Here is a 26,221-nt window from a genome sequence, read left to right as displayed (position 1 = left end):
ATGCGGTACAGGACGCTAAGAGTTAAGGAGATTTCTGGCTGGTACGTTATCAGAATAACACTTGTGTTTTCTGTTAGCCGCTGGGAATTGTATACTAACTCATCATTTGGTAATGTGGATGATAAGCTACATGCCACTAACACGGCATATGAGAAGAATCTGTGCAAGTCGGCGAAAATGAGATGAAACACAGTGGCTTCTATTTTTAGATCAGTGGCACTGTGGTACAGGCACATGCAATCTGTCAGAAAAAAACCCACTTCTGCTTTAATTGAGAAGCAGGGAATTTATGGTCATTTGGTATTGTGGAGAATATAAGCTACATGTCATTAATTAATTCTGAGGATGAGAGCACAGTCTCGATCGCCATTAGCCAATCAACTGGTTCACATCAGTCATGTGACACCAGTACTTACTGACAATTAATATTAATTTAAAACAGGTTGAACAAAGTGCACACACACAGCTATACTGTTGGATTATCACAGGTTCAAACTCTGGATATTTAACCTGCGCAAACAAATGGTGAGCCATTGCACCGTTTCATTCGTCTACCCTCACCACCCACCCAGTTTATTCCTACCACACTAACCTGCAGGAACTTGAGTCGCTCCAGGAAGTCGTTGACGTAGGAGCCGAGGGGTTTGAGCGAGGGGTAGGATCGCTTCATCCACAGGGCCGGCAGCTTGCCGATGAGTAGACTCTGCGCACACGTCTCCAGGTCGGCTGACATCACCACCAGCCCCTTGATGGCTTTCTGCAGGTTCACCAGGGAGCTCCGGATTATGGACAGCAGTCTCAACACACAGGGCAGTAGGCAAGTCAGTTCTTTCACAAGTCAATTGAGCTTGGAATCTTAAAAATTAATTAATTAGTTTGTTCATCAAAGTGGTGTCACTGCTGTTTTGGGCTGCATGGCTGTGTGTTCCAAAGACTAAATATAATAATTTTGCTTTTGCACAAATTATTTGAATTCTGGTTTGAAATGCTAGCAATCTATTTGTTTTGGGATAACTGTGTTACACTGTTTGCCTTGAACAGTTCTCATCATTTGTGTTGATATTTTTAAACATAAATCAAAAGTTGTTTTCAAAGTGAAATTACCAGAACCAGTGATGACTATGAAATGTCAAATATCTAAAAAAAAATCAAAAAATCCAGCAGAGCACCAAGAAGTGCATAACATCTGTGCACACAATGCAAGGACCACAATCACAAGCTCTCAGTCTGTGGCTACAATGCAAGGACCACAATCACAAGCACTCAGTCTGTGGCTACAATGCAAGGACCACAATCACAAGCACTCAGTCTGTGGCTACAATGCAAGGACCACAATCACAAGCACTCAGTCTGTGGCTACAGTGCGAGGACCACAATCACAAGCTCTCAGTCTGTGGCTACAGTGCAAGGACCACAATCACAAGCACTCAGTCTGTGGCTACAGTGCAAGGACCACAATCACAAGCACTCAGTCTGTGGCTACAGTGCAAGGACCACAATCACAAGCACTCAGTCTGTGGCTACAGTGCAAGGACCACAATCACGAGCACTCAGTTTGTGGCTACAGTGCGAGGACCACAATCACAAGCTCTCAGTCTGTGGCTACAGTGCAAGGACCACAATCACAAACACTCAGTCTGTGGCTACAGTGCAAGGACCACAATCACAAGCTTTCAGTCTGTGGCTTCAGTGCAAGGACCACAATCACAAGCACTCAGTCTGTGGCTACAGTGCAAGGACCACAATCACAAGCACTCAGTCTGTGGCCACAGTGCAAGGACCACAATCACAAGCACTCAGTCTGTGGCTACAGTGCAAGGACCACAATCACAAGCACTCAGTCTGTGGCTTCAGTGCAAGGACCACAATCACAAGCACTCAGTCTGTGGCTACAGTGTGAGGACCACAATCACAAGCACTCAGTCTGTGGCTACAGTGCAAGGACCACAATCACAAGCACTCAGTCTGTGGCTACAGTGCAAGGACCACAATCACAAGCACTCAGTCTGTGGCTACAGTGCAAGGACCACAATCACAAGCTTTCAGTCTGTGGCTTCAGTGCAAGGACCACAATCACAAGCACTCAGTCTGTGGCTACAGTGCAAGGACCACAATCACAAGCACTCAGTCTGTGGCTACAGTGCAAGGACCACAATCACAAGCACTCAGTCTGTGGCTACAGTGCAAGGACCACAATCACATGCACTCAGACTGTGGCCACAGTGCAAGGACCACAATCACAAGCACTCAGTCTGTGGCTACAGTGCAAGGACCACAATCACAAGCACTCAGTCTGTGGCTACAGTGCAAGGACCACAATCACAAGCACTCAGTCTGTGGCTACAGTGCAAGGACCACAATCACAAGCACTCAGTCTGTGGCTACAGTGCAAGGACCACAATCACAAGCACTCAGTCTGTGGCTACAGTGCAAGGACCACAATCACAAGCACTCAGTCTGTGGCTACAGTGCAAGGACCACAATCACAAGCTTTCAGTCTGTGGCTTCAGTGCAAGGATCACAATCACAAGCACTCAGTCTGTGGCTACAGTGCAAGGACCACAATCACAAGCACTCAGTCTGTGGCTACAGTGCAAGGACCACAATCACAAGCACTCAGTCTGTGGCTACAGTGCAAGGACCACAATCACAAGCACTCAGTCTGTGGCTACAGTGCAAGGACCACAATCACAAGCACTCAGTCTGTGGCTACAGTGCAAGGACCACAATCACAAGCACTCAGTCTGTGGCTACAGTGCAAGGACCACAATCACAAACACTCAGTCTGTGGCTACAGTGCAAGGACCACAATCACAAGCTCTCAGTCTGTGGCTACAGTGCAAGGACCACAATCACAAGCTTTCAGTCTGTGGCTACAGTGCAAGGACCACAATCACAAGCTTTCAGTCTGTGGCTACAGTGCAAGGACCACAATCACAAGCACTCAGTCTGTGGCTACAGTGCAAGGACCACAATCACAAACACTCAGTCTGTGGCTACAGTGCAAGGACCACAATCACAAGCACTCAGTCTGTGGCTACAGTGCAAGGACCACAATCACAAACACTCAGTCTGTGGCTACAGTGCAAGGACCACAATCACAAGCACTCAGTCTGTGGCCACAGTGCAAGGACCACAATCACAAGCTTTCAGTCTGTGGCTACAGTGCGAGGACCACAATCACAAGCACTCAGTCTGTGGCTACAGTGCAAGGACCACAATCACAAGCACTCAGTCTGTGGCTACAGTGCAAGGACCACTAAATCACAAGCACTCAGTCTGTGCAGACAATGCAAGGACCACAATCACAAGCTCTCAGTCTGTGGCTACAGTGCAAGGACCACAATCACAAGCACTCAGTCTGTGGCTACAGTGCAAGGGCCACAATCACAAGCTCTCAGTCTGTGGCTACAGTGCAAGGGCCACAATCACAAGCTCTCAGTCTGTGGCTACAGTGCAAGGACCACAATCACAAGCACTCAGTCTGTGGCTACAGTGCGAGGACCACAATCACAAGCTCTCAGTCTGTGGCTACAGTGCAAGGACCACAATCACAAGCACTCAGTCTGTGGCTACAGTGCAAGGACCACAATCACAAGCACTCAGTCTGTGGCTACAGTGCAAGGACCACAATCACAAGCACTCAGTCTGTGGCTACAGTGCAAGGACCACAATCACAAGCACTCAGTCTGTGGCTACAGTGCAAGGACCACAATCACAAGCACTCAGTCTGTGGCTACAGTGCCTGCTGAATGCCAAATAGGTTGATGGGATTGATTTCATTTTCATTTTCACCACTTTATTGTCCCATTGGTGGGAAATTCGTGTCGCTTCCTCCCAGTGGAAAGCTAGCAGCAACAGAGTCGCGCTACCCAGGTGTGTGTGTTTAGGTGTAATCAGCCACCTGCACTTATGACAGAATGATGAAGGTCTTTTGAGTGCCACAGTGGTGACACGGGGGTGGAACAAGGATACAGTCTCTGAGTCTGCACCAGTTGATCCGCGACTGTCCCGGCCTGGATTTGAACCTGCAACCTTTGAATCACAAGTCCAGTGCTCTACCAACTGAGCTACCGGACCACTATTTAAAACATCAATGACTACCTGTTGAATCGCTCCATCTCCTGAACCAGCACGGTGTTCATGCTCTCCTCGTACACCACAGGGTACTTCTTGGTGGCCCGCTCGATGTCGTAGTCCTTGGGCAGCTGAAAGGGATAAGGAAAAGAATGACATACACCACAGGGTACTTCTTGGTGGCCCGCTCGATGTCGTAGTCCGTGGGCAGCTGAAAGGGATAAGGAAAAGAATGACATACACCACAGGGTACTTCTTGGTGGCCCGCTCGATGTCGTAGTCCTTGGGCAGCTGAAAGGGATAAGGAAAAGAATGACATACAGTACGGCGCTGCCCTTTGTCTTTCCTGCTTGCTTGCATTCATGTGTCCAAGTGTGCACAGGGGGGTGTTGAGACACGGAGGAAAGTCTATACGAAGCTGACTTGCGCCAATACTGAATCTTAATAACTGCAAGGTTTTGAAGCCAGCACCGCTACCGACTGAGCTATAGCCTAGCAAATGGCATCACAAACACCATAAGAACATCAAACATTATCATTAACATGAAAGAGAAAGAGAAAGAGAAAGAGAAAGAGAGAGAGAGAGAGAGAGAGAGAGAGAGAGAGAGAGAGAGAGAGAGAGAGAGAGAGGGGTCAGAGAGAGAGAGAGAGAGTCAGAGAGAGAGAGAGAGAGAGAGAGAGAGAGAGAGAGAGAGAGAGAGAGAGAGAGAGAGAGAGAGAGAGAGAGAGAGAGAGACATAGATAGACTGTGAGAGAGAGAGAAAAGACAAGAGAAACAGACAGAGACAGAGAGAGGGAGAAAGAGACAAGACAACAGACAGACAGACAGAAAAAGATGTGCTTTTAAGGCAGGTCCACTAAACACCAATGACAACCCCCCCCCTAATACCTTGCTGAGGACGTCAGTGGCGATGGTCTGTAGCTGCTCGTCTGTCTTGCCGCCCCCACCCCCGCCAGACCCGCCCTGGGTCAGCAACACAGAGTCAAACATGTTCTTCACGTCCTGCAGCTCGCGCGAGATGTCCACGTTCTCGTGCATCCCGAAGATCTCCGGGTGCTGCGTGGAGGGAAGAGCCTGAGGAGAGAGAGAGATGGTCAGCTTCCTGGACAGAACGGACCCCAGCACAGTGGGAAATGGTATCTTCTCTGCATCAACAACAAAATCAGGTTTATCTACTGATGATGACAAGAGTGACTGTCTAAAGTCCATCTTTTTTTCTGCACAGAAAGTATCTTACCAAAGGCGGATATGGTATTTTTTCTATCTTACAAAAAAATGTGTTTATCTATTCAGGATGACAAGGCTGACTGTCTACACGCCCATTCTTCTCACATCAGTGGTTTTATCAAAACAGTGAGAACTTCTGCCAATCAAGGCGAAAAGGCCGCAACATATTCCACATGATTTACTTCATTATTCAAGGCTACAGTCATATTCCACATCATTTACTAAACACACGTTCTGACAAACAGCTCTCCAACCTGTCTGACAGGATCAACATTTCAACTGTCAACACCTCAACTACCAGCAGCTACTGCGTACAAAGGGGGACAACTGTATGACCCGTCACACGGCAATAGGATGACAATGACATGACACGTTCCGGCGTCTGTGAGACTGACCCTGATAAACTCGATGTAGTCGTCATAGCTGCCCTTGGGCGGCACAGTGTAGTTTCCGCTGGGCGAGAACTTGAACTTGGGCTCGTTGGTGACGTTGGGGTTGTAGAAGTCGCCGAGGATGGTCAGCAGACAGCGGCGATCCCAGTCGTCCGTCACGCGGCCCCCGTAGTTACACTCCCCCGTCATGTAGCTGATGGCGTCAAACGGCACGTCCTCGTACTCGTTGATAAACATCTGATGATACACAGTGATACACAGTGATACACAGTGATACAGTGATAGTTACACTCCCCTGTCATGTAGGTGATGGCGTCTTCGTACTCATTGATAAACATCTGATCACCAGAACACGATGTTTCAACCACAAGAACCACAACAGCAGCATGCACAGGGCTCTTCCTGATTGAAATTTTTGTCCCAAACAGTAGCAATTTCAATTCTAAAATTGGGTAACTGAAACAAACTGAGTATAATACTTTAAACCTGGGTACAAAAACGTCTAAAATTCACATTTTTGTAACTGTCAACTTTCAGTGAGAAAAGCAAGTAATCTAAGAAAGACAAGTGCTCACCTGTAGCTGTCTGACAGAGATACGGAGATCAGACTCATTGAAGCCGTACGCAATGTTCCAGCCCAGGGGTCCAAACTTCTTGCGCTCTTGTACCATGGCGTGGAAGAAACACAGGCCGTACAGCAGCTTCTCAAAATTCTGCAACAAAGACAAGTGTATCAGTGAGCAGCTTCTCACAGTTCTGCAACAAAGACAAGTGTATCAAAGAGCAGCTTCTCTAAGTTCTGCAACAAAGACAAGTGTATCAGTGAGCAGCTTCTCAAAGTTCTGCAACAAAGACAAGTGTATCAGTGAGCAGCTTCTCACAGTTCTGCAACAAAGACAAGTGTATCACTGTGAGCAGCTTCTCTAAGTTCTGCAACAAAGACAAGTGTATTAGTGAGCAGCTTCTCAAAGTTCTGCAACAAAGACAAGTGTATCAGTGAGCAGCTTCTCAAAGTTCTGCAACAAAGACAAGTGTATCAGTGAGCAGCTGGTCAGCATTGCCATCTTTCGTTCTGTATCCATGCTTTTCTTTATGGAGACATAATCTTCCCTTCCAAATTAAACTCTCTCTTAACATGACAAAAGACATAATCTTCCCTTCCTAGTTTAATCTCCCTCGTGTGCCTGTAGTTATGCAACCTTCCCATTCCCAATATCATCAAAATAAGCAAACATAGGTGTCGCCCACTCTCAGAAAAGGGGGAACAAAGTTGGCACAGTCCAATACTCAGAAAAGGGGGAACAAAGTTGGCACAGTCCAATACTCAGAAAAGGGGGAACAAAGTTGGCACAGTCCAATACTCAGAAAAGGGGGAACAAAGTTGGCACAGTCCAATACTCAGAACAGGGGGAACAAAGTTGGCACAGTCCAATACTCAGAAAAGGGGGAACAAAGTTGGCACAGTCCAATACTCAGAAAAGGGGGAACAAAGTTGGCACAGTCCAATACTCAGAAAAGGGGGAACAAAGTTGGCACAGTCCAATACAAACCAGACCAGAATTAAGCGACACAACAACGTCCAGTACCGATCTATGTCCTTTAGCAACTTGGAACGACAGATGTGACACAACAATTAACGTTCAGTACCGATCTTTGTACTTTAACAACTTGGAACGACAGATGCGACACACTCTGAGCTACGATCAATACATCCTCAAGCCATCTACAATACTTGTTTATTCTCTTTTCACTCATACTCGTCATAAGAGGGACAAGTTTTGACCTCCCCCCTTGTCCTAACAACAGTTTTGACCTCCCCCCTTGTCCTAACACCAGTTTTGACCTCCCCCCTTGTCCTAACAAGAGTTGACACCAATAATGAGCAAAGCTAGAGAGGACAGCAGGTCAAGTGCTGTTATTATATACACTCACAGCAGGTAAAGTGCTGTTATTATATACACTCACAGCAGGTAAAGTGCTGTTATTATATATGTGCACTCACAGACTCCTTGCCGGGACAGCCCTTGAAGAAAGTCTCGTCGCTGATGGGGTCGTTGAGGTAGGACTGCAGCAAGTTGGCACGCAGGCCGGTGGGCGGCTCGTTGGTCATCTTCACCCCGTTCTGCAGCACTGTCACTGGGAACTGGACACACACACACACAACATAATCCAAATCTCTCCAAAGCTGGGCATACAACTGGGAGTGTGAATAGACACATTGTCAATGAAGACAGGCATACAACTGGGAGTGAGAATAGACACATTGTCAATGAAGACAGGCATACAACTGGGAGTGTGAATAGACACATTGTCAATGAAGACAGGCATACAACTGGGAGTGTGAATAGACACATTGTCAATGAAGACAGTCACACAACCAAACCCACTTCTCTTTCACACCATTCTCCCCTTTCTCCATCACTAGACCCCCACCCCCACTCCCAACCTCCTCAATGTCAGACTTCCCAGGCTGTTTAAGGCCTTGATTGTTCAGATGTTCTGTTCATAACTTGTGTAACTCTAACTCCATTGTCAGACTTCCCCCTGTTTAAGGCCTTGATTGTTCAGATGTTCTGTTCATAACTTCTGTAACTCTAACTCCATTGTCAGACTTCCCCCTGTGTAAGGCCTTGATTGTTCAGATGTACTGTTCATAACTTGTGTAACTCTAACTCCATTGTCAGACTTCCTTCCCCCTGTTTAAGGCCTTGATTGTTCAGATGTTCTGTTCATAACTTGTGTAACTCTAACTCCATTGTCAGACTTCCCCCTGTTTAAGGCCTTGATTGTTCAGATGTTCTGTTCATAACTTGTGTAACTCTAACTCCAATGTCAGACTTCCCCCTGTTTAAGGCCTTGATTGTTCAGATGTTCTGTTCATAACTTGTGTAACTCTAACTCCATTGTCAGACTCCCTCCTTTTAAAATTAAGACCCAGTATTCTTAGAGGTGTTGGAGAGCATTGTATTGAATTTCAGTTTGCAAGAACACTTAGTTCCTTTGAAATTGATAAAGATTGGCTTGATTGCATATAGCAAAAAACTGTAGAGACAAATGTTTGTGATAACAATGTAAACCAGTTTTTCAGTTTCAACACATTGAACTATCTTGCTTCAGAATGTAGAGAGAGCTTTCAGCTCAGGTCAACACACTCGTCACTGAACTATCTTGCTTCAGAATGTAGAGTTTTAGCTCAAGTCAACACACTGAACTATCTTGCTTCAGAATGTAGAGAGAGCTTTCAGCTCGGGTCAATATATAGAACAAGTGACTGACCTTGGGGGAGGGGTAGCTGGTGAGCCAGAGCCTGAAGTCGGGGTGCGTGGTCTCGGGGACAAACTCCTCGCAGATCTTCTCCATGGCGGTCATCCAGGACACCGCCAGGTGGCAGTTCTGCAGCATCACCCACGTGCCCTCCTCCTTAGCCTGCGTGATCATACGCGCTGCGATGGGGCCCTGTCACAACACACACTGCCATTACTTTATGATCCCATTGCTGTCACAACACACACTGCCATTACTTTATGATCCCATTGCTGTCACAACACACACTGCCATTACTTTATGATCCCATTAATTGCTGTCACAACACACACTGCCATTACTTTATGATCCCATTGCTGTCACAACACATACACTGCCACACTTCAACACATAGCAGCTGCTTCTTTCTTGTTCATGTAACCAGGTGCACAAAACACTTGGATCACCTTTGGAGGCAAAGCCAGTCCAACAGCAGTGAGTTTGGGCTAAACAAAGAGCCCTACAAAAGCTGCTATGTCAACCCCAAAGTCCACAAGCGCATGCCAGGTGAAACAGCAGCCAGACCCCATCACAAACAGCAGCCAGACCCCATCACAAACAGCAGCCAGACCACGTCACAAACAGCAGCCAGACCCCATCACAAACAGCAGCCAGACCACATCACAAACAGCAGCCACACCCCATCACAAACAGCAGCCAGACCACAGCACAAACAACAGCCAGACCCCATCACAAACAACAGCCAGACCCCATCACAAACAGCAGCCAGACCCCATCACAAACAACAGCCAGACCCCATCACAAACAGCAGCCAGACCCTATCACAAACAGCAGCCAGACCCCATCACAAACAGCAGCCAGACCCCATCACAAACAGCAGCCAGACCCCATCACAAACAACAGCCAGACCCCATCACAAACAGCAGCCAGACCACATCACAAACAGCAGCCAGACCCCATCACAAACAGCAGCCAGACCCCATCACAAACAGCAGCCAGACCCCATCACAAACAGCAGCCAGACCCCATCACAAACAGCAGCCAGACCCCATCACAAACAGCAGCCAGACCACATCACAAACAGCAGCCAGACCCCATCACAAACAGCAGCCAGACCACATCACAAACAGCAGCCAGACCCCATCACAAACAGCAGCCAGACCACATCACAAACAGCAGCCACACCCCATCACAAACAGCAGCCAGACCCCATTACAAACAGCAGCCAGACCCCATCACAAACAACAGCCAGACCCCATCACAAACAGCAGCCAGACCCCATCACAAACAACAGCCAGACCCCATCACAAACAGCAGCCAGACCCCATCACAAACAGCAGCCAGACCCCATCACAAACAGCAGCCAGACCCCATCACAAACACCAGCCAGACCCCATCACAAACAGCTTTTCACATCTCACGGGTGTGCTGTCTACCAACGTACCAGAAACGTTGAGCTACCAAAAACAGCTCACGCTCAAGGATGGGAGACAACTCTGTCAATGCAGAGCAGCTTCTGTGAAAGGGAGACTACTGTGTCACCCTGTTACACACACAGATTGACAGGAAATCCAAAAACAAAGAGACTGCCAACGTTCTAAAATTCAGAATCAAAAAACAAGAAAGGTAGGATGTTGGAACGTTTGTTATTGACAAAACAATACATTCACGAATTGGTGAATAACCGTTCCAACAAGCTACCTTTCTTGTTTTGTGATTACAGATTGACAGGGCTTTGACAACAGTAACAGTGGACTGGCAGAGATGTAACTAATGGTCTCAGCTACCAGTGTCGTGTTTGCAAAGAAATAAATTTAGCCCAAGAAAAAATATACCCTTGCACATTTATTTGCCCAGCAACCGCTTTCTTGTACAAACATTTGATGCGGACATGGCCCCCGTGCCTCACCTGTCCCTGGCCGAGAGAGATGGAGTTGAACTTCTTGCCGGCGAATCCCTTGTCCTCGGCGAACTTGAGGAGACTCATGGTGGGGTCGGCGCCGGGCGACAGGATGAAGATGAGGGGGGTGATGTTACTGGAGTCATTGTACGACTTGGCAAGGTCAAAGGGCGGCGGCTCCACGAACTTCTTGCCAAGCTTCTCCATGACGAAGTCAGTGATGGCCAGCACAATCTGTACACAATACCCAGTGGTTAGTGGACAACACTTTCACTACGGCAACACGAGGTCAGTGATGGCCAGCACAATCTGTACACAATACCCAGTGGTTAGTGGACAACACTTTCACTACGGCAACACGAGGTCAGTGATGGCCAGCACAATCTGTACACAATACCCAGTGGTTAGTGGACGACACTTTCACTACAGCAACACGAGGTCAGTGATGGCCAGCACAATCTGTACACAATACCCGGTGGTTAGTGGACAACACTTTGACTACGGCAACACGAGGTCAGTGATGGCCAGCACAATCTGTACACAATACCCAGTGGTTAGTGGACAACACTTTCACTACAGCAACTCGAGGTCAGTGATGGCCAGCACAATCTGTACACAATACCCAGTGGTTAGTGGACAACACTTTCACTACAGCAACTCGAGGTCAGTGATGGCCAGCACAATCTGTACACAATACCCAGTGGTTAGTGGACAACACTTTCACTACAGCAACTCGAGGTCAGTGATGGCCAGCACAATCTGTACACAATACCCAGTGGTTAGTGGACAACACTTTCACTACAGCAACTCGAGGTCAGTGATGGCCAGCACAATCTGTACACAATACCCAGTGGTTAGTGGACAACACTTTCATTACGGCAACACGAGGTCAGCACTCAGACATGGCTATATTATATGAAGGGCAAGAAAATGCTTCACGCATGCCTACAAAGAATGGGAATACGATGAGACATCTTGACTTAAAGATTGATATATGAACTGCTCTAATGTGGATTTTGATGGGCAAACCAGCATTGCCCGGACAATGTTTTGCAAGCACAGAGGGGGCTTACGCTTTCAGGTCTGATACAGTCGAGTACAATCAAAAACTGCGATCTCACTCAAGATTCACAAGACATGACAGAACGAACACATCCATGCCCTGTCCTGACATCACTCAGCCCTGCATCATGCAACCTGTAGAGGTGGTTTACAAACAGGGGGGGACAATCCATGCCCTGTCCTGACACCACTCAGCCCTGCATCATGCAACGTGTAGAGGTGGTTTACAAACAGGGGGGGACAATCCATGCCCTGTCCTGACACCACTCAGCCCTGCATCATGCAACGTGTAGAGGTGGTTTACAAACAGGGGGGGACAATCCATGCCCTGTCCTGACACCACTCAGCCCTGCATCATGCAACGTGTAGAGGTGGTTTACAAACAGGGGGGGACAATCCATGCCCTGTCCTGACACCACTCAGCCCTGCATCATGCAACGTGTGGAGGTGGTTTACATACAGGGGAGGACAATCCATGCCCTGTCCTGACACCACTCAGCCCTGCATCATGCAACGTGTAGAGGTGGTTTACAAACAGGGGAGGACAATCCATGCCCTGTCCTGACACCACTCAGCCCTGCATCATGCAACGTGTAGAGGTGGTTTACAAACAGGGGGGACAATCCATGCCCTGTCCTGACACCACTCAGCCCTGCATCATGCAACGTGTAGAGGTGGTTTACAAACAGGGGGGACAATCCATGCCCTGTCCTGACACCACTCAGCCCTGCATCATGCAACGTGTAGAGGTGGTTTACAAACAGGGGAGGACAATCCATGCCCTGTCCTGACACCACTCAGCCCTGCATCATGCAACGTGTAGAGGTGGTTTACAAACAGGGGGGACAATCCATGCCCTGTCCTGACACCACTCAGCCCTGCATCATGCAACGTGGAGAGGTGGTTTACAAACAGGGGAGGACAATCCATGCCCTGTCCTGACATCACTCAGCCCTGCATCATGCAACGTGTAGAGGTGGTTTACAAACAGGGGAGGACAATCCATGCCCTGTCCTGACACCACTCAGCCCTGCATCATGCAACGTGTAGAGGTGGTTTACAAACAGGGGAGGACAATCCATGCCCTGTCCTGACACCACTCAGCCCTGCATCATGCAACGTGTAGAGGTGGTTTACAAACAGGGGAGGACAATCCATGCCCTGTCCTGACACCACTCAGCCCTGCATCATGCAACGTGTAGAGGTGGTTTACAAGCAGGGGAGGACAATCCATGCCCTGTCCTGACACCACTCAGCCCTGCATCATGCAACGTGGAGAGGTGGTTTACAAACAGGGGAGGACAATCCATGCACTGGGACCTCACCCAAGAACCAGACCTGTGCACACTCAAAACACTCATCAGTAGTAAACAAACCAAATTTCAGTAGTTTTTAAAATGTTTCAGTAGTAAGCTGTACAACAGTTCAAAGGTCAAAGGTCTCCTTTGCTGGATTTTACGATCTCCAGGTTGTCTTGAGAATAACTGGACTTCCAGCACTGTTGTGCCGTTTTCTTCTTCTTTGGTGACAGAGCTGGTGTCTCCTCTTCACTATCTGAATCTCGCACTCTTTTTTTCTTTTCCATGTTTCAATTCAATCACAAGTTGCCACACAGACGCTGGACGAACTAAGTCTAAGAACAAAGACTCAATGCTGAGAACACGCGCGCTTCCGGTAAATCGGAAAACGTCTTTTCAGCGCAACGGCCAAAACATCTTAAAACAGAAAAAAAGTACAAACAATTTTGTTTGCGTAAAACATCGGAATTTCGGAATTTTAATTAAAAATCTGTAGCACCGTATTCTGCATATAAAAATCGGAGAAATAACGGAGAAACCGGAGAAACCGTAGATGTGCACAGGTCTGCAAGACTCAAAATAGTGTAGCGTTTTTCTCACCTTGTCGGGTCTGATGCAGCGCAGCACGATCATGCGTTGGAACTCGTTGAGGTCTGTCTGCCAGTTGTCGGGCAGCTCCATCTTGTGTGGCTCCTTGGCGTTGTAGTACTCCTGCCACTTGTCCACGTGCTTCTCAAAGTGGTCCCTGAACACACAGTACTCTCACAATCATCATTCTGACAGTGACACTTTTCCATGATTACTGCGGTCTGTCTCACCAATGGTGTCCCTAAGCCAGCTGAAACTATTTCACAATCATCATTCTGACAGTGACACTTTTCCATGATTACTGCGGTCTGTCTCATCAATGGTGTCCCTAAGCCAGCTGAAACTATTTCACAATCATCATTCTGACAGTGACACTTTTCCATGATTACTGCGGTCTGTCTCACCAATGGTGTCCCTCAGCCAGCTGAAACTGTTTCAATCATCATTCTGACAGTGACACTTTTCCATAATTACTGCGGTCTGTCTCACCAATGGTGTCCCTCAGCCAGCTGAAACTATTTCAATCATCATTCTGACAGTGACACTTTTCCATGATTACTGCGGTCTGTCTCACCAATGGTGTCCCTCAGCCAGCTGAAACTGTTTCAATCATCATTCTGACAGTGACACTTTTCCATGATTACTGCGGTCTGTCTCACCAATGGTGTCCCTCAGCCAGCTGAAACTGTTTCAATCATCATTCTGACAGTGACACTTTTCCATGATTACTGCGGTCTGTCTCACCAATGGTGTCCCTCAGCCAGCTGAAACTGTTTCAATCATCATTCTGACAGTGACACTTTTCCATGATTACTGCGGTCTGTCTCACCAATGGTGTCCCTCAGCCAGCTGAAACTGTTCTGTCTCATCAATGGTGTCCCTCAGCCAGCTGAAACTATTTACCTTTCATTCCACATGTAACAATACTGTCAGGTTTCTGTGGGTCAAGAAAATGAATATTAGTCCCACACCAGACACAGAGGTCACGTTCCTCACCTGAACTTCTTGTAGGGCTTGAGGTCGCTGAGTCGGCAGATCTCGTCCCAGCCCTTGTCCACCAGCCAGGGGGCGGGGTTCTTCCTCTTGTTCTCCAGACCCACACCGCCCGTCAGGAAGAACATGAACTCGTCATTGTCCAGGTCCTTGCGAGCCCTGTCACCACACCACAGTCTGTCAGTAAGCTCTGCTACACAGGTCAAAGTCTTTACAAGCCTCACCAATTAACACACACACACCACATGCACTCATGCACCCCCCCACACACACACACACACACACAGTCTCTGGCGGCTCTGGCAAGCAGATGGTAAGACCATCCCTGTTTGAACAAAATAAAGTTTGCTTGCATGCTGCTGACAGAAAAACAAAATCAACATAAGTCTTTCATGCAGCAACGTTACATCTAGCTTGAGAAATTGCATGTAACCTTGCAAGACAAGGCATGTATCAAATCAGTGTTGTGTTACCCTTTTGTCTCTGCAAATATCATACTAGATATTCTAATGTCAACAAATGACCATAATGCTTGAGAAAAAAAAATCAAACCCAGAAATAAAGCATTTCAGTTCATTATTGAGACTTTCTGGTACTTTAAAAATCCTGTTTGGCAATAATCGTATACTGTCACACCAAATCAAGAACACTTAATATCAGTGATGAAAAGTGTAATCAAATAAGGTTAGTCTGACAAAACCACACCAATATCTATTACCAAGTGAAACACTGCACATCTTCACATCGCAGAGTCCTTACTGCATGCACACTACAAACAGTTACCGTATTTGACGGACTACAAGCCGCGACTTTTTTTCAAAATTGTGTGTGTGATATTTTTCTTCAAACTTTTTCACTTTTCTTCTTTGTTTCACTTGTTTATTCTTGGAGCCGATTTCGCCAAATACCGTACTTTCGTTTGCCTGGTTGTTTTGATTGATTGACACGATCTGATTATATTTTTTTCGACGGCGGCTAATATAGTGACGCGGCCACTGTATTCTATTATACTGGGATTCCTGCAAGCTCAGCCACTCTGCGAGCGCCCACGTTTCCTGCTCCTGGCTAATTATAGTTGACCTCTACTCTCCCGCACGGCAGGCATGACCCGCTGATTCAGGTCAAGTCTTCTGAAACGTGTCTGTGAAAATGCCGGTCTGGGAAAAATATGTGTTTCTTGGTGTGAAAAAAGGGATCGTTTCAGTGACTTGCGCTTTGGATTATGTTCATCTTGTATATTTTGTTACTTGAATATACAGGCATTGTGTTGGTGCAAACTACAGTTTGGCAATTCCACTCGTTTTGTTTGATTTTGTGGAAATACTAATATCACTGGCACTCATGCCTTGTTCTTTGTTCCTGTTAAAAGAAACAGAATTTGCGCGTTGTATATCAGTTTATAATCACACTGAATACTGATAGCAGCCACCGACTGTGTTTTTATTTTGCCGTCAGTAAGTACTTAGTCTTAACTGTGTGATAGAGTGAACACAAGTTTGGCTACAGGTGTTTGTGAATGATTTCTGGAGCAGTTTTGTGCGGTAAATTTTGTTAATTAACCCACGCGCAGGTTCTCGGAACAGGCACTCGCTACAGTACGCTATTACATGCAGCTCTGTTGACTGTCGTGCATTTCATCTTGTTTGTTTTGTTTTGTGTTTTCCCCCTTCTTTTGTGTTCTTAAGCATGTGACGTATTTATTCTTAAATTAATGTTGTGACTGTAATTGTGCTTATGTTCTTGCCTGTATGTATGTGTGAACATGGTTTTGCTTGTTTATTGGTGTTTTTGTTTGTTTTTCTTCCAAAAATGTACAGGGTGTTTTTGTTTGTTTGTTTTTCTTCTAAAAATGTACATAGTGTGTGTGTGTGTGTGTGTATGTGTGTGTGTGTGTGTGTGTGTGCATATGTGTGTGTGTGTGTGTGTGTGTGTGTGTGTGTGTGTGTGTGTGTGTGTGTGTGTGTGTGTGTGTGTGTGTGTGTGTGTGTGTGTGTGTGTGAGAGTGTGATCCCGCCGGAAAGAGTGTGTTTAACTCACAATTGAACTGTTTATTTTGAAATTACGCTCACTCTATTCCATTAAAGTGCACGGCATCTTCTTTTTCCTTAAGCATCTCAGAAAAATAACAACCCCAACTGTTGTGCTGTGTTGTTTTGTTTCGTTTTGTCTGTTCTGTTTTGTTTGCGATAATGAAACAAACGTTAAATTGTCGTCGGATCGACGAGTTTTGTTTCCTGTGGTATACAAGTTTGTGAGAACAGTAGAGAAAACAGAGTCTGTGTTGAAAAACTTCCAAATCAACTTGTGTGCTGCTATGGGATTACTGATGTATGGCGCTGCAATGATACCAGTCAAAAGTCGTGTATAGGAGTGGCCGTCAGGTAGGCTTTTTGTTTTATTCACATGCAGCTAACAATTTGCATGAACATGTATTGAAAGACCGTTTTTTCTTTATTTTATAAATTATATTACAGACATTACATGCACTATTTTGAATTATATAAACACAAAACAAATTTCACATGCGCACCATACGCATGCCTATAATATGTATGTAAATACGACTGTATATATACTCTGTTGTTTGTATATATTTTGTAAAGTGTTGTACATATATCAGTGTACTTATAGGGATTACCTTGGTCTTTTTTTCATTATTTTGTGTTCTTTTATTGTGGCACACTGATTCAGATGTTTTGTTTACTGTACGTGTTGTCTTCTGTCCTCTTATAGATTGTGTCGTGCTTTGAGATGTTGGGTTTTCTGTTGATTTAACTGAAGCATCGATGTGTTTTTCAGATCTGTAAAGTATGGTATAATTATGTACTTGAATATAACTGACAAGTAGTATCCTCTGTGTTGTCTTCTGCTAAATATTATGGCACTTCGCGGGAGTTCCGGATGTTAAAGCGCAAGCAGGTGTTTATTATCAGCAGCTCACAGCCTGATTGCCAGTACACAGCGAGCGAGCCAGCCTTCGGCATCAGCTTATCGCTGTGTTTCCCAGCCGCCCGCGGCGAATTCAGCATTTCTCAGTTCAAGCGCCAGTGGCAGTGTGTGGGAAAGACAGGGAAAGGGGAAGGGAGAGAGTAATAGGCGGGATGGAGGTTGCTTTGGCGAGCTATTTTTAACTCCAGCTGAGCGTGCATGGAATGGAATACAGTGCGGCCTATACGTGGCTCGTCCCAATTTTTTTGTTAAAAGTCGGGGGTGCGGCTTATAAAACGGTGCGTCTTGTAATCCGTCAAATACGGTAAAACCATCACATATTATCATGATGAAACAAAAAAATCAAAAAGCAATCAAACACACCAATCAAAATAAAAACAGAAGATTACAAATGAAACTCCCAACCACAATATGTTCCCCAGATGAAAACACAGAACCAAAACTGAGAATTAGTGTTAATTATCAGCAGGCCACTGAAAAATAAAACTGTTAGTATTCACGCCAACAAAGGAAACCGGGCACTTCAAACAGGGTTAGACTGCACACAGAAATCACAGGTCACAAAGACGGGAACTGACACGCAGTGAAATGAAAAGTTAGTCGACTCCATTGATGAACATCACACCACACGGCTGTCAGCAACATCAGACAGAAAATTCACAGCCAGTGCGTTGTTGGCTGCAAACTTTGTGCCGTCTGTTGCCTGCAGCAAGCCGGTACTCACAACAGAATGTTGCAGCAGAGAAGGAAAGAGAAAAGCAGTTTTTCTTTCTCAAAGAGCGAACGACACACGTTGCAGTACAGGTTGTACGTGAAGTGATCGGACAGGTAGCGCAGGCGTCGTTCCAGGATCTTTGACTTGTTGCTGCAAAGGAATCAGACGTTACGGTGTAGTGATCATGTGACTGATAACGTTTCCCTGGTGACAGCGTCTGCTTGGGGTGACGTATGTAGCTCACTCAGCTGAGACTGGGCTGTTGCTTTTGTCCCTCAACACTTTGTACACCTTGAAAACCTTGAACAATCTGATGGGAGATTGCAAGTTGTTTTGATCTTTTGGCAACCTGGACACAAACAACAGCTCCAGCTTCAGCTAAGCCACTGCCATCCGTGAAGGCACTGTGCTGAGGTGGAGGTCGGTTTTTCTGCCGGGAAGGACAGGCTGCTGTTCCCCTTCTTCATTATTTCAATTCGTGCCACCCACAGTAAACATTCTCCCATAGCCCCGCTCCACCTACAGTAAACATTCTCCTATAGCCCCGCTCCACCCACAGTAAAAATTCTCCCATAGCCCCGCTCCACCCACAGTAAACATTCTCCTATAGCCCCGCTCCACCCACAGTAAAAATTCTCCCATAGCCCCGCTCCACCCACAGTAAACATTCTCCCATAGCCCCGCTCCACCCACAGTAAACATTCTCCTATAGCCCCGCTCCACCCACAGTAAACATTCTCCCATAGCCCCGCTCCACCCACAGTAAACATTCTCCTATAGCCCCGCTCCACCCACAGTAAACATTCTCCCATAGCCCCGCTCCACCCACAGTAAACATTCTCCCATAGCCCCGCTCCACCCACAGTAAACATTCTCCCATAGCCCCGCCCACAGTAAACATTCCCCTATAGCCCCGCTCCACCCACAGTAAACATTCTCCCATAGCCCCGCTCCACCCACAGTAAACATTCTCCTATAGCCCCGCTCCACCCACAGTAAACATTCTCCCATAGCCCCGCTCCACCCACAGTAAACATTCTCCCATAGCCCCGCTCCACCCACAGTAAACATTCTCCTATAGCCCCGCTCCACCCACAGTAAACATTCTCCCATAGCCCCGCTCCACCCACAGTAAACATTCTCCTATAGCCCCGCTCCACCCACAGTAAACATTCTCCTATAGCCCCGCTCCACCCACAGTAAACATTCTCCCAGAGCCCCGCTCCACCCACAGTAAACATTCTCCTATAGCCCCGCTCCACCCACAGTAAACATTCTCCCATAGCCCCGCTCCACCCACAGTAAACATTCTCCTATAGCCCCGCTCCAGCTTAGTAAGTACCCTGCAATCACACACAGCCCTTCCACCAATGCCAAACACATTGACAGCAGAGAGAGAGAGCCACCACCTCAGCACAGCCACCTGACAGAGTTGTCCCCCGACCTGCAGAAACCCACCCCCAGGGCGGCCACACGGCCAGCGTGTACTCACAGCAGGAGGTTCGAGCACAAGAGAAAGGAGAAGACCAGCTTGTGAATGGCCAGCAGGGAGCGCGACACGTTGTCGTACAGCTGGAAGGAGAAGTGGTCCGACAGGTAGCGCAGCCGTCGCTCCAGGATCTTGGACTTGTTGCTGTAAGCACACTTAGCAGTTAGGCATCCATCACACACATCTAGCCCTTGCCCCTGGGGTTATTTCCGGTAGCATTGGTATTTGTATTGGTATCATATCGTCCTGTCAGGTTACTCTAATAGAAATTCAGGCTGCTTTCTGACTGGGGAAAGTGAGCTGCCCTGCAGTACAGCGTTACCCAATCTGGCTGCTTTCTCACTGGGGAAAGTGAGCTGCCCTACAGTACAGCGTTACCCAATCTGGCTGCTTTCTGACTGGAGAAAGTGAGCTGCCCTACAGTACAGCGTTACCCAATCTGGCTGCTTTCTCACTGGGGAAAGTGAGCTGCCCTACAGTACATCGTTACCCAATCTGGCTGCTTTCTCACTGGGGAAAGTGAGCTGCCCTACAGTACAGCGTTACCCAATCTGGCTGCTTTCTCACTGGGGAAAGTGAGCTGCCCTACAGTACATCGTTACCCAATCTGGCTGCTTTCTCACTGGGGAAAGTGAGCTGCCCTACAGTACAGCGTTACCCAATCTGGCTGCTTTCTCACTGGGGAAAGTGAGCTGCCCTACAGTACAGCGTTACCCAATCTGGCTGTCTGACTGGGGAAAGTGAGCTGCCCTACAGTACAGCGTTACCCAATCTGGCTGCTTTCTGACTGGAGAAAGTGAGCTGCCCTACAGTACAGCGTTACCCAATCTGGCTTTCTGACTGGGGAAAGTGAGCTGCCCTACAGTACAGCGTTACCCAATCTGGCTTTCTGACTGGGGAAAGTGAGCTGCCCTACAGTACAGCGTTACCCAATCTGGCTTTCTGACTGGGGAAAGTGAGCTGCCCTACAGTACAGCGTTACCCAATCTGGCTTTCTGACTGGGGAAAGTGAGCTGCCCTACAGTACAGCGTTACCCAATCTGGCTGTCTGACTGGGGAAAGTGAGCTGCCCTACAGTACAGCGTTACCCAATCTGGCTGTCTGACTGGGGAAAGTGAGCTGCCCTACAGTACAGCGTTACCCAATCTGGCTGTCTGACTGGGGAAAGTGAGCTGCCCTACAGTACAGCGTTACCCAATCTGGCTGTCTGACTGGGGAAAGTGAGCTGCCCTACAGTACAGCGTTACCCAATCTGGCTGTCTGACTGGGGAAAGTGAGCTGCCCTACAGTACAGCGTTACCCAATCTGGCTGCTTTCTGACTGGGGAAAGTGAGCTGCCCTACAGTACAGCGTTACCCAATCTCTTTCTTTTCCTGCATGCATGTGTTCGTGTTTTCTTAGGCCGGCGATTTTTGCTGCGAAATTGGGATCTATATAGTGCGCATGAGTGCACACAGGGGTGTTTGAACACTGAGGAGAGTCTGCAAAAAGTTGACTCTGACAAATAAATTCCTGGCCAAATGTGGGGTTGAACCCAGGCTGATAGGGACAATTTGTTTTTAAGCCAGTGCTGCCACTGACTGAGCTTACACATCTACAGTCCTAGACCTTCCACTGCACTTCACACTGCAGAAAACCTATAGCCTTCTACACATCTCCAATGTTGCTACAGTGGAACCCCCCTTTAAAGACCTTGAAAAATCTGAGAAAATCAGGTCTTAAAAAGGAGGGAGTCTTAAAAAGGAGGGGGTCTTAAAAAGGAGGGGGTCTTAAAAAGGAGGGGGTCTTAAAAAAGGTCTTAAAAAGGAGGGGGTCTTAAAAAGGAGGGGGTCTTAACAGGGGGTTCCACTGTACTGTCACTTTGTTGGCTGAGGAATGGTGAATAAGATAATGCAATACTGACTAATGTTTCAGGATGAGCGGAGGGGGGTGGGGGGAGGATGAGGGGATGGAGGGGAATGTAACTTAATTTAGAAATTGTTTTGTATACTGGATCAGAGTACCGATCGTAGAACAAACGTCCCGCTTTCACGGTCTCTAAGCAACAATCAACGCTTGACCGTGACCTTGCTCAAACATTGCTACTCAAACCTACAGGTATAGCCCCACAGACATCAATCAATCAATCACATGATGAGGTGAGACCTACCTGTCGTGGATGGAGTTGATGAAGAGGTTGACGAACCAGGTGAGAGAGTACTGGTACATGGGGTCGATGTTGGGCAGGTCGGTCAGTGAAAAGAAGAGGATGGACGAGTGACGCGCGATGGGGCGGTAACCCATGCGTGACGACTCGATCTTCTTCTCAGTCTCTTCAGCAATCTGTAGAGACAATCATGTGATCAGTAATCAACAACTATGATCATGTGATCAGTAATCAACAACTATGATCATGTGATCAGTAATCAACAACTACGATCATGTGATCAGTAATCAACAACTACGATCAAGCGAGCCTAAATAAATGACCCTCTCTTCTTGCTTTTTGTAAGCAACCTGAAAACTATTCTATGAAGAGTGCCACTGCCTCCCTAATCTACAAACACAATGAAGTAATTGATGCACATGAAATGACTCACTTAATGACACCAAAGAGTCAGCTGTCATGGCCTAGCAGACTGGGACGATGACAGTGAGGTATATCCTGGTTTTCATTGAACTACAGGTCACCCGAGTCTACATGGTGCGCCTCCACTGACAACTGCTGTCATCCAACCATGACCAAGGCATCCATATCTCACCTTCTGTTTCTTGGAGATCTCGTCGGAGAGGCCCTTGGATGAGTCGAGGACCTGGATGGCTGCTTCGTCCTCCAGGATGTTGCCCTCTGAGGCGGACAGGGTGTGCAGGATCTTGTCCTCAATCTCCTTCAGCTGCTTGGTGTTGGCTGCGCTGGTCACGATCAGGGCCTGGCGCTCTTCTTCCAGTTCTGGTCTGGTGGGGCAAACACAGTGTTTATGTTAACAAACTGAGCTACTGTTGTTGCTCTTCAGTCAGGAAGGGGGGGGGGGGGGGGGGGGGCTGGGGAAACACTGCAGCAGGACTAATATTTTCAAGGTTCTTTGTTTGTCTTGGCCTTTGCAGTTGATGGTTTCAACACTGAACAGCTGTACACCTCTAACTCTCACCTTTCCTTGGCCACGACGATACCCAGCAACTGGTCTTCCAAGCCCTCAGGTGTGATCATGAAGTTGAGGAGTGACACCTTGGTGGACAGCTCGGGCAGGTAGTGGGGGTTGCGCAGCTTGGTGGTGATGTAGAAGCGGAAGTCCTGCGAGTATTCTATCACGTTGTCACCAAGACGGATCATGTCTACGCCACCTGTGGAGAGAGAAACATCGTGACAGGTTAGCTTCTCTCTCAATCTGTGGTTAGCTTCTCTCTCAGTCTGTGTTGACTGGCATTTGTCACACCTTTTTCTGGTACAGTGGAACCCCCATTTTAAGACTCCCCTGGTTTCAGACTTCCTCCTTTCAAGACCTTGATTTTCTGTTCATAACCTCTGTACATTTACCTCAACTTTTAAGGCTCCCTCCTTTTTAAGACTGATTTTCAGATAGTTGGGATCTTACAAGAAGGGTTCCACTGTACCGACATTATCACATTTTGATCATTCAAGTCATGTGCTGTTGTTGATATCTTGTAAAACGTGATGAAGAGAACACGAGAGGGACAAGAGACGTCAGGTCCCAGGGGAGTGATGTCCCGTCCAGCTGTAAGGCACACTAAGCAGGACAGGCCAGCTGTAAGGCGCACTAAGCAGGACAGGCCAGCTGTAAGGCGCACTAAGCAGGACAGGCCAGCTGTAAGGCGCACTAAGCAGGACAGGCCAGGCGTCCCTCACACTGTCTTCAATATCATCATCTATCACTCTCAGCTCTTCCATTGACAGCATGCTGTTCTTCACTATCAATCATTACCATCAGCATTCTGTCTAAATAAGTCAAATTTCAAGGCCAAGAAAACAAGATGCTGGAATAAAGATGCACAGATCTGCTTTAACCAAGGTCACTGCTGAAAGAGAAAAAAACAAGGGCAAAGCCCATACGACTCACATGCTTGACCTTGACCTTTACATGACCTTGACCTTCAGGGTCAAGGTCAAATAACTAAACCTAGCAATGACATCATACACTAAGAACGGCTTTACACATTTTTCCTACCAAAATACATGTGACCTTGACCCAAGGTCAAGGTCATCCAAGGTCATGCAACACAAAGCTGTTAATTCAAGACATAGGAAGTACAATGGTGCTTATTGGCTCTTTCTACCTTGAGATATGGTCACTTTTAGTGGTTCACTACCTTATTTTGGTCACATTTCATAAGGGTCAAAGTGACCTTGACCTTGATCATATGTGACCAGATGTGTCTCATGATGAAAGCATAACATGTGCCCCACATAATTTTTAAATTTGAAACAGTTATCTTCCATAGTTCAGGGTCAAGGTCACTTCAAAATATGTATACAATCCAACTTTGAAGAGCTCCTGTGACCTTGACCTTGAAGCAAGGTAAACCAAACTGGTATCAAAAGATGGGGCTTACTTTGCCCTATATATCATATATAGGTGAGGTATTGAATCTCAAAAACTTCAGAGAAAATGGGGAAAATGTGAAAAATAGCTGTTTTTTAGGCAACATTTATGGCCCCTGCGACCTTGACCTTGAAGCAAGGTCAAGATACTATGTATGTTTTTTGGGGCCTTGTCATCATACACCATCTTGCCAAATTTGGTACTGATAGACTGAATAGTGTCCAAGAAATATCCAACGTTAAAGTTTTCCGGACGTCCGGACGGACGGACGGACGGACGACTCGGGTGAGTACATAGACTCACTTTTGCTTCGCATGTGAGTCAAAAAGGGTAACTTCAAGACAAGTAAACCTACAATAGGAGATATGAGAGTTACATTGCTAAAAAGTTCACACTTTTTGTTTATCCCATCTTTCTTGAAGAGTTCCAATGTGGAGAAACAATCATCAAGTTTGAGAGGCAATTAGACTGTGGAGAAATACTGGCCACATTGGAAAGTTAACGGACTGTGGAGAAATACTGGCCACATTGGAAAGTTAACGGACTGTGGAGAAATATACTGGCCACATTGGAAAGTTAACGGACTGTGGAGAAATATACTGGCCACATTGGAAAGTTAACGGACTGTGGAGAAATACTGGCCACATTGGAAAGTTAACGGACTGTGGAGAAATACTGGCCACATTGGAAAGTTAACGGACTGTGGAGAAATACTGGCCACATTGGAAAGTTAACGGACTGTGGAGAAATATACTGGCCACATTGGAAAGTTAACGGACTGTGGAGAAATACTGGCCACATTGGAAAGTTAACGGACTGTGGAGAAATACTGGCCACATTGGAAAGTTAACGGACTGTGGAGAAATACTGGCCACATTGGAAAGTTAACGGACTGTGGAGAAATACTGGCCACATTGGAAAGTTAACGGACTGTGGAGAAATATACTGGCCACATTGGAAAGTTAACGGACTGTGGAGAAATATACTGGCCACATTGGAAAGTTAACGGACTGTGGAGAAATATACTGGCCACATTGGAAAGTTAACGGACTGTGGAGAAATACTGGCCACATTGGAAAGTTAACGGACTGTGGAGAAATACTGGCCACATTGGAAAGTTAACGGACTGTGGAGAAATATACTGGCCACATTGGAAAGTTAACGGACTGTGGAGAAATACTGGCCACATTGGAAAGTTAACGGACTGTGGAGAAATACTGGCCACATTGGAAAGTTAACGGACTGTGGAGAAATACCGGCCACATTGGAAAGTTAACGGACTGTGGAGAAATATACTGGCCACATTGGAAAGTTAACGGACTGTGGAGAAATATACTGGCCACATTGGAAAGTTAACGGACTGTGGAGAAATATACTGGCCACATTGGAAAGTTAACGGACTGTGGAGAAATACTGGCCACATTGGAAAGTTAACGGACTGTGGAGAAATACTGGCCACATCGGAAAGTTAACGGACTGTGGAGAAATACTGGCCACATTGGAAAGTTAACGGACTGTGGAGAAATACTGGCCACATCGGAAAGTTAACGGAATGTGGAGAAATACTGGCCACATTGGAAAGTTAACGGACTGTGGAGAAATACTGGCCACATTGGAAAGTTAACGGACTGTGGAGAAATACTGGCCACATTGGAAAGTTAACGGACTGTGGAGAAATACTGGCCACATTGGAAAGTTAACGGACTGTGGAGAAATACTGGCCACATT

The 26,221-nt window shown here is 46.8% G+C and overlaps 1 protein-coding gene across 2 annotated transcripts in view; it reads right to left on the bottom strand.

Moving 5' to 3' along the window:
• Positions 1–26,221, bottom strand: part of LOC138963742 (dynein axonemal heavy chain 7-like) — an 80,856-nt gene that overhangs the window by 9,067 nt on the left and 45,568 nt on the right. The window contains exons 22-35 of one of the 2 annotated variants that reach the window (XM_070335590.1): positions 23,084–23,276; positions 22,697–22,889; positions 22,105–22,277; positions 19,959–20,099; positions 14,806–14,961; positions 13,822–13,966; positions 10,871–11,095; positions 8,974–9,153; positions 7,700–7,840; positions 6,273–6,410; positions 5,701–5,934; positions 4,967–5,152; positions 4,105–4,208; positions 593–797 (exon numbers count right to left, since the gene is read on the bottom strand). In XM_070335590.1, coding sequence (XP_070191691.1) covers positions 593–797; positions 4,105–4,208; positions 4,967–5,152; positions 5,701–5,934; positions 6,273–6,410; positions 7,700–7,840; positions 8,974–9,153; positions 10,871–11,095; positions 13,822–13,966; positions 14,806–14,961; positions 19,959–20,099; positions 22,105–22,277; positions 22,697–22,889; positions 23,084–23,276 — 2,414 coding nt within the window. Of the gene's footprint in view, positions 1–592; positions 798–4,104; positions 4,209–4,966; positions 5,153–5,700; positions 5,935–6,272; positions 6,411–7,699; positions 7,841–8,973; positions 9,154–10,870; positions 11,096–13,821; positions 13,967–14,805; positions 14,962–18,475; positions 18,617–19,958; positions 20,100–22,104; positions 22,278–22,696; positions 22,890–23,083; positions 23,277–26,221 lie in introns of both variants that reach the window. The other variant, XM_070335591.1, reaches the window with a different exon arrangement.

The sequence above is a fragment of the Littorina saxatilis genome, linkage group LG4, assembly GCF_037325665.1.
Source record: "Littorina saxatilis isolate snail1 linkage group LG4, US_GU_Lsax_2.0, whole genome shotgun sequence".
NCBI classification, from domain to species: domain Eukaryota; kingdom Metazoa; phylum Mollusca; class Gastropoda; order Littorinimorpha; family Littorinidae; genus Littorina; species Littorina saxatilis.
This window is presented reverse-complemented; position numbering and strand designations above follow the sequence as displayed.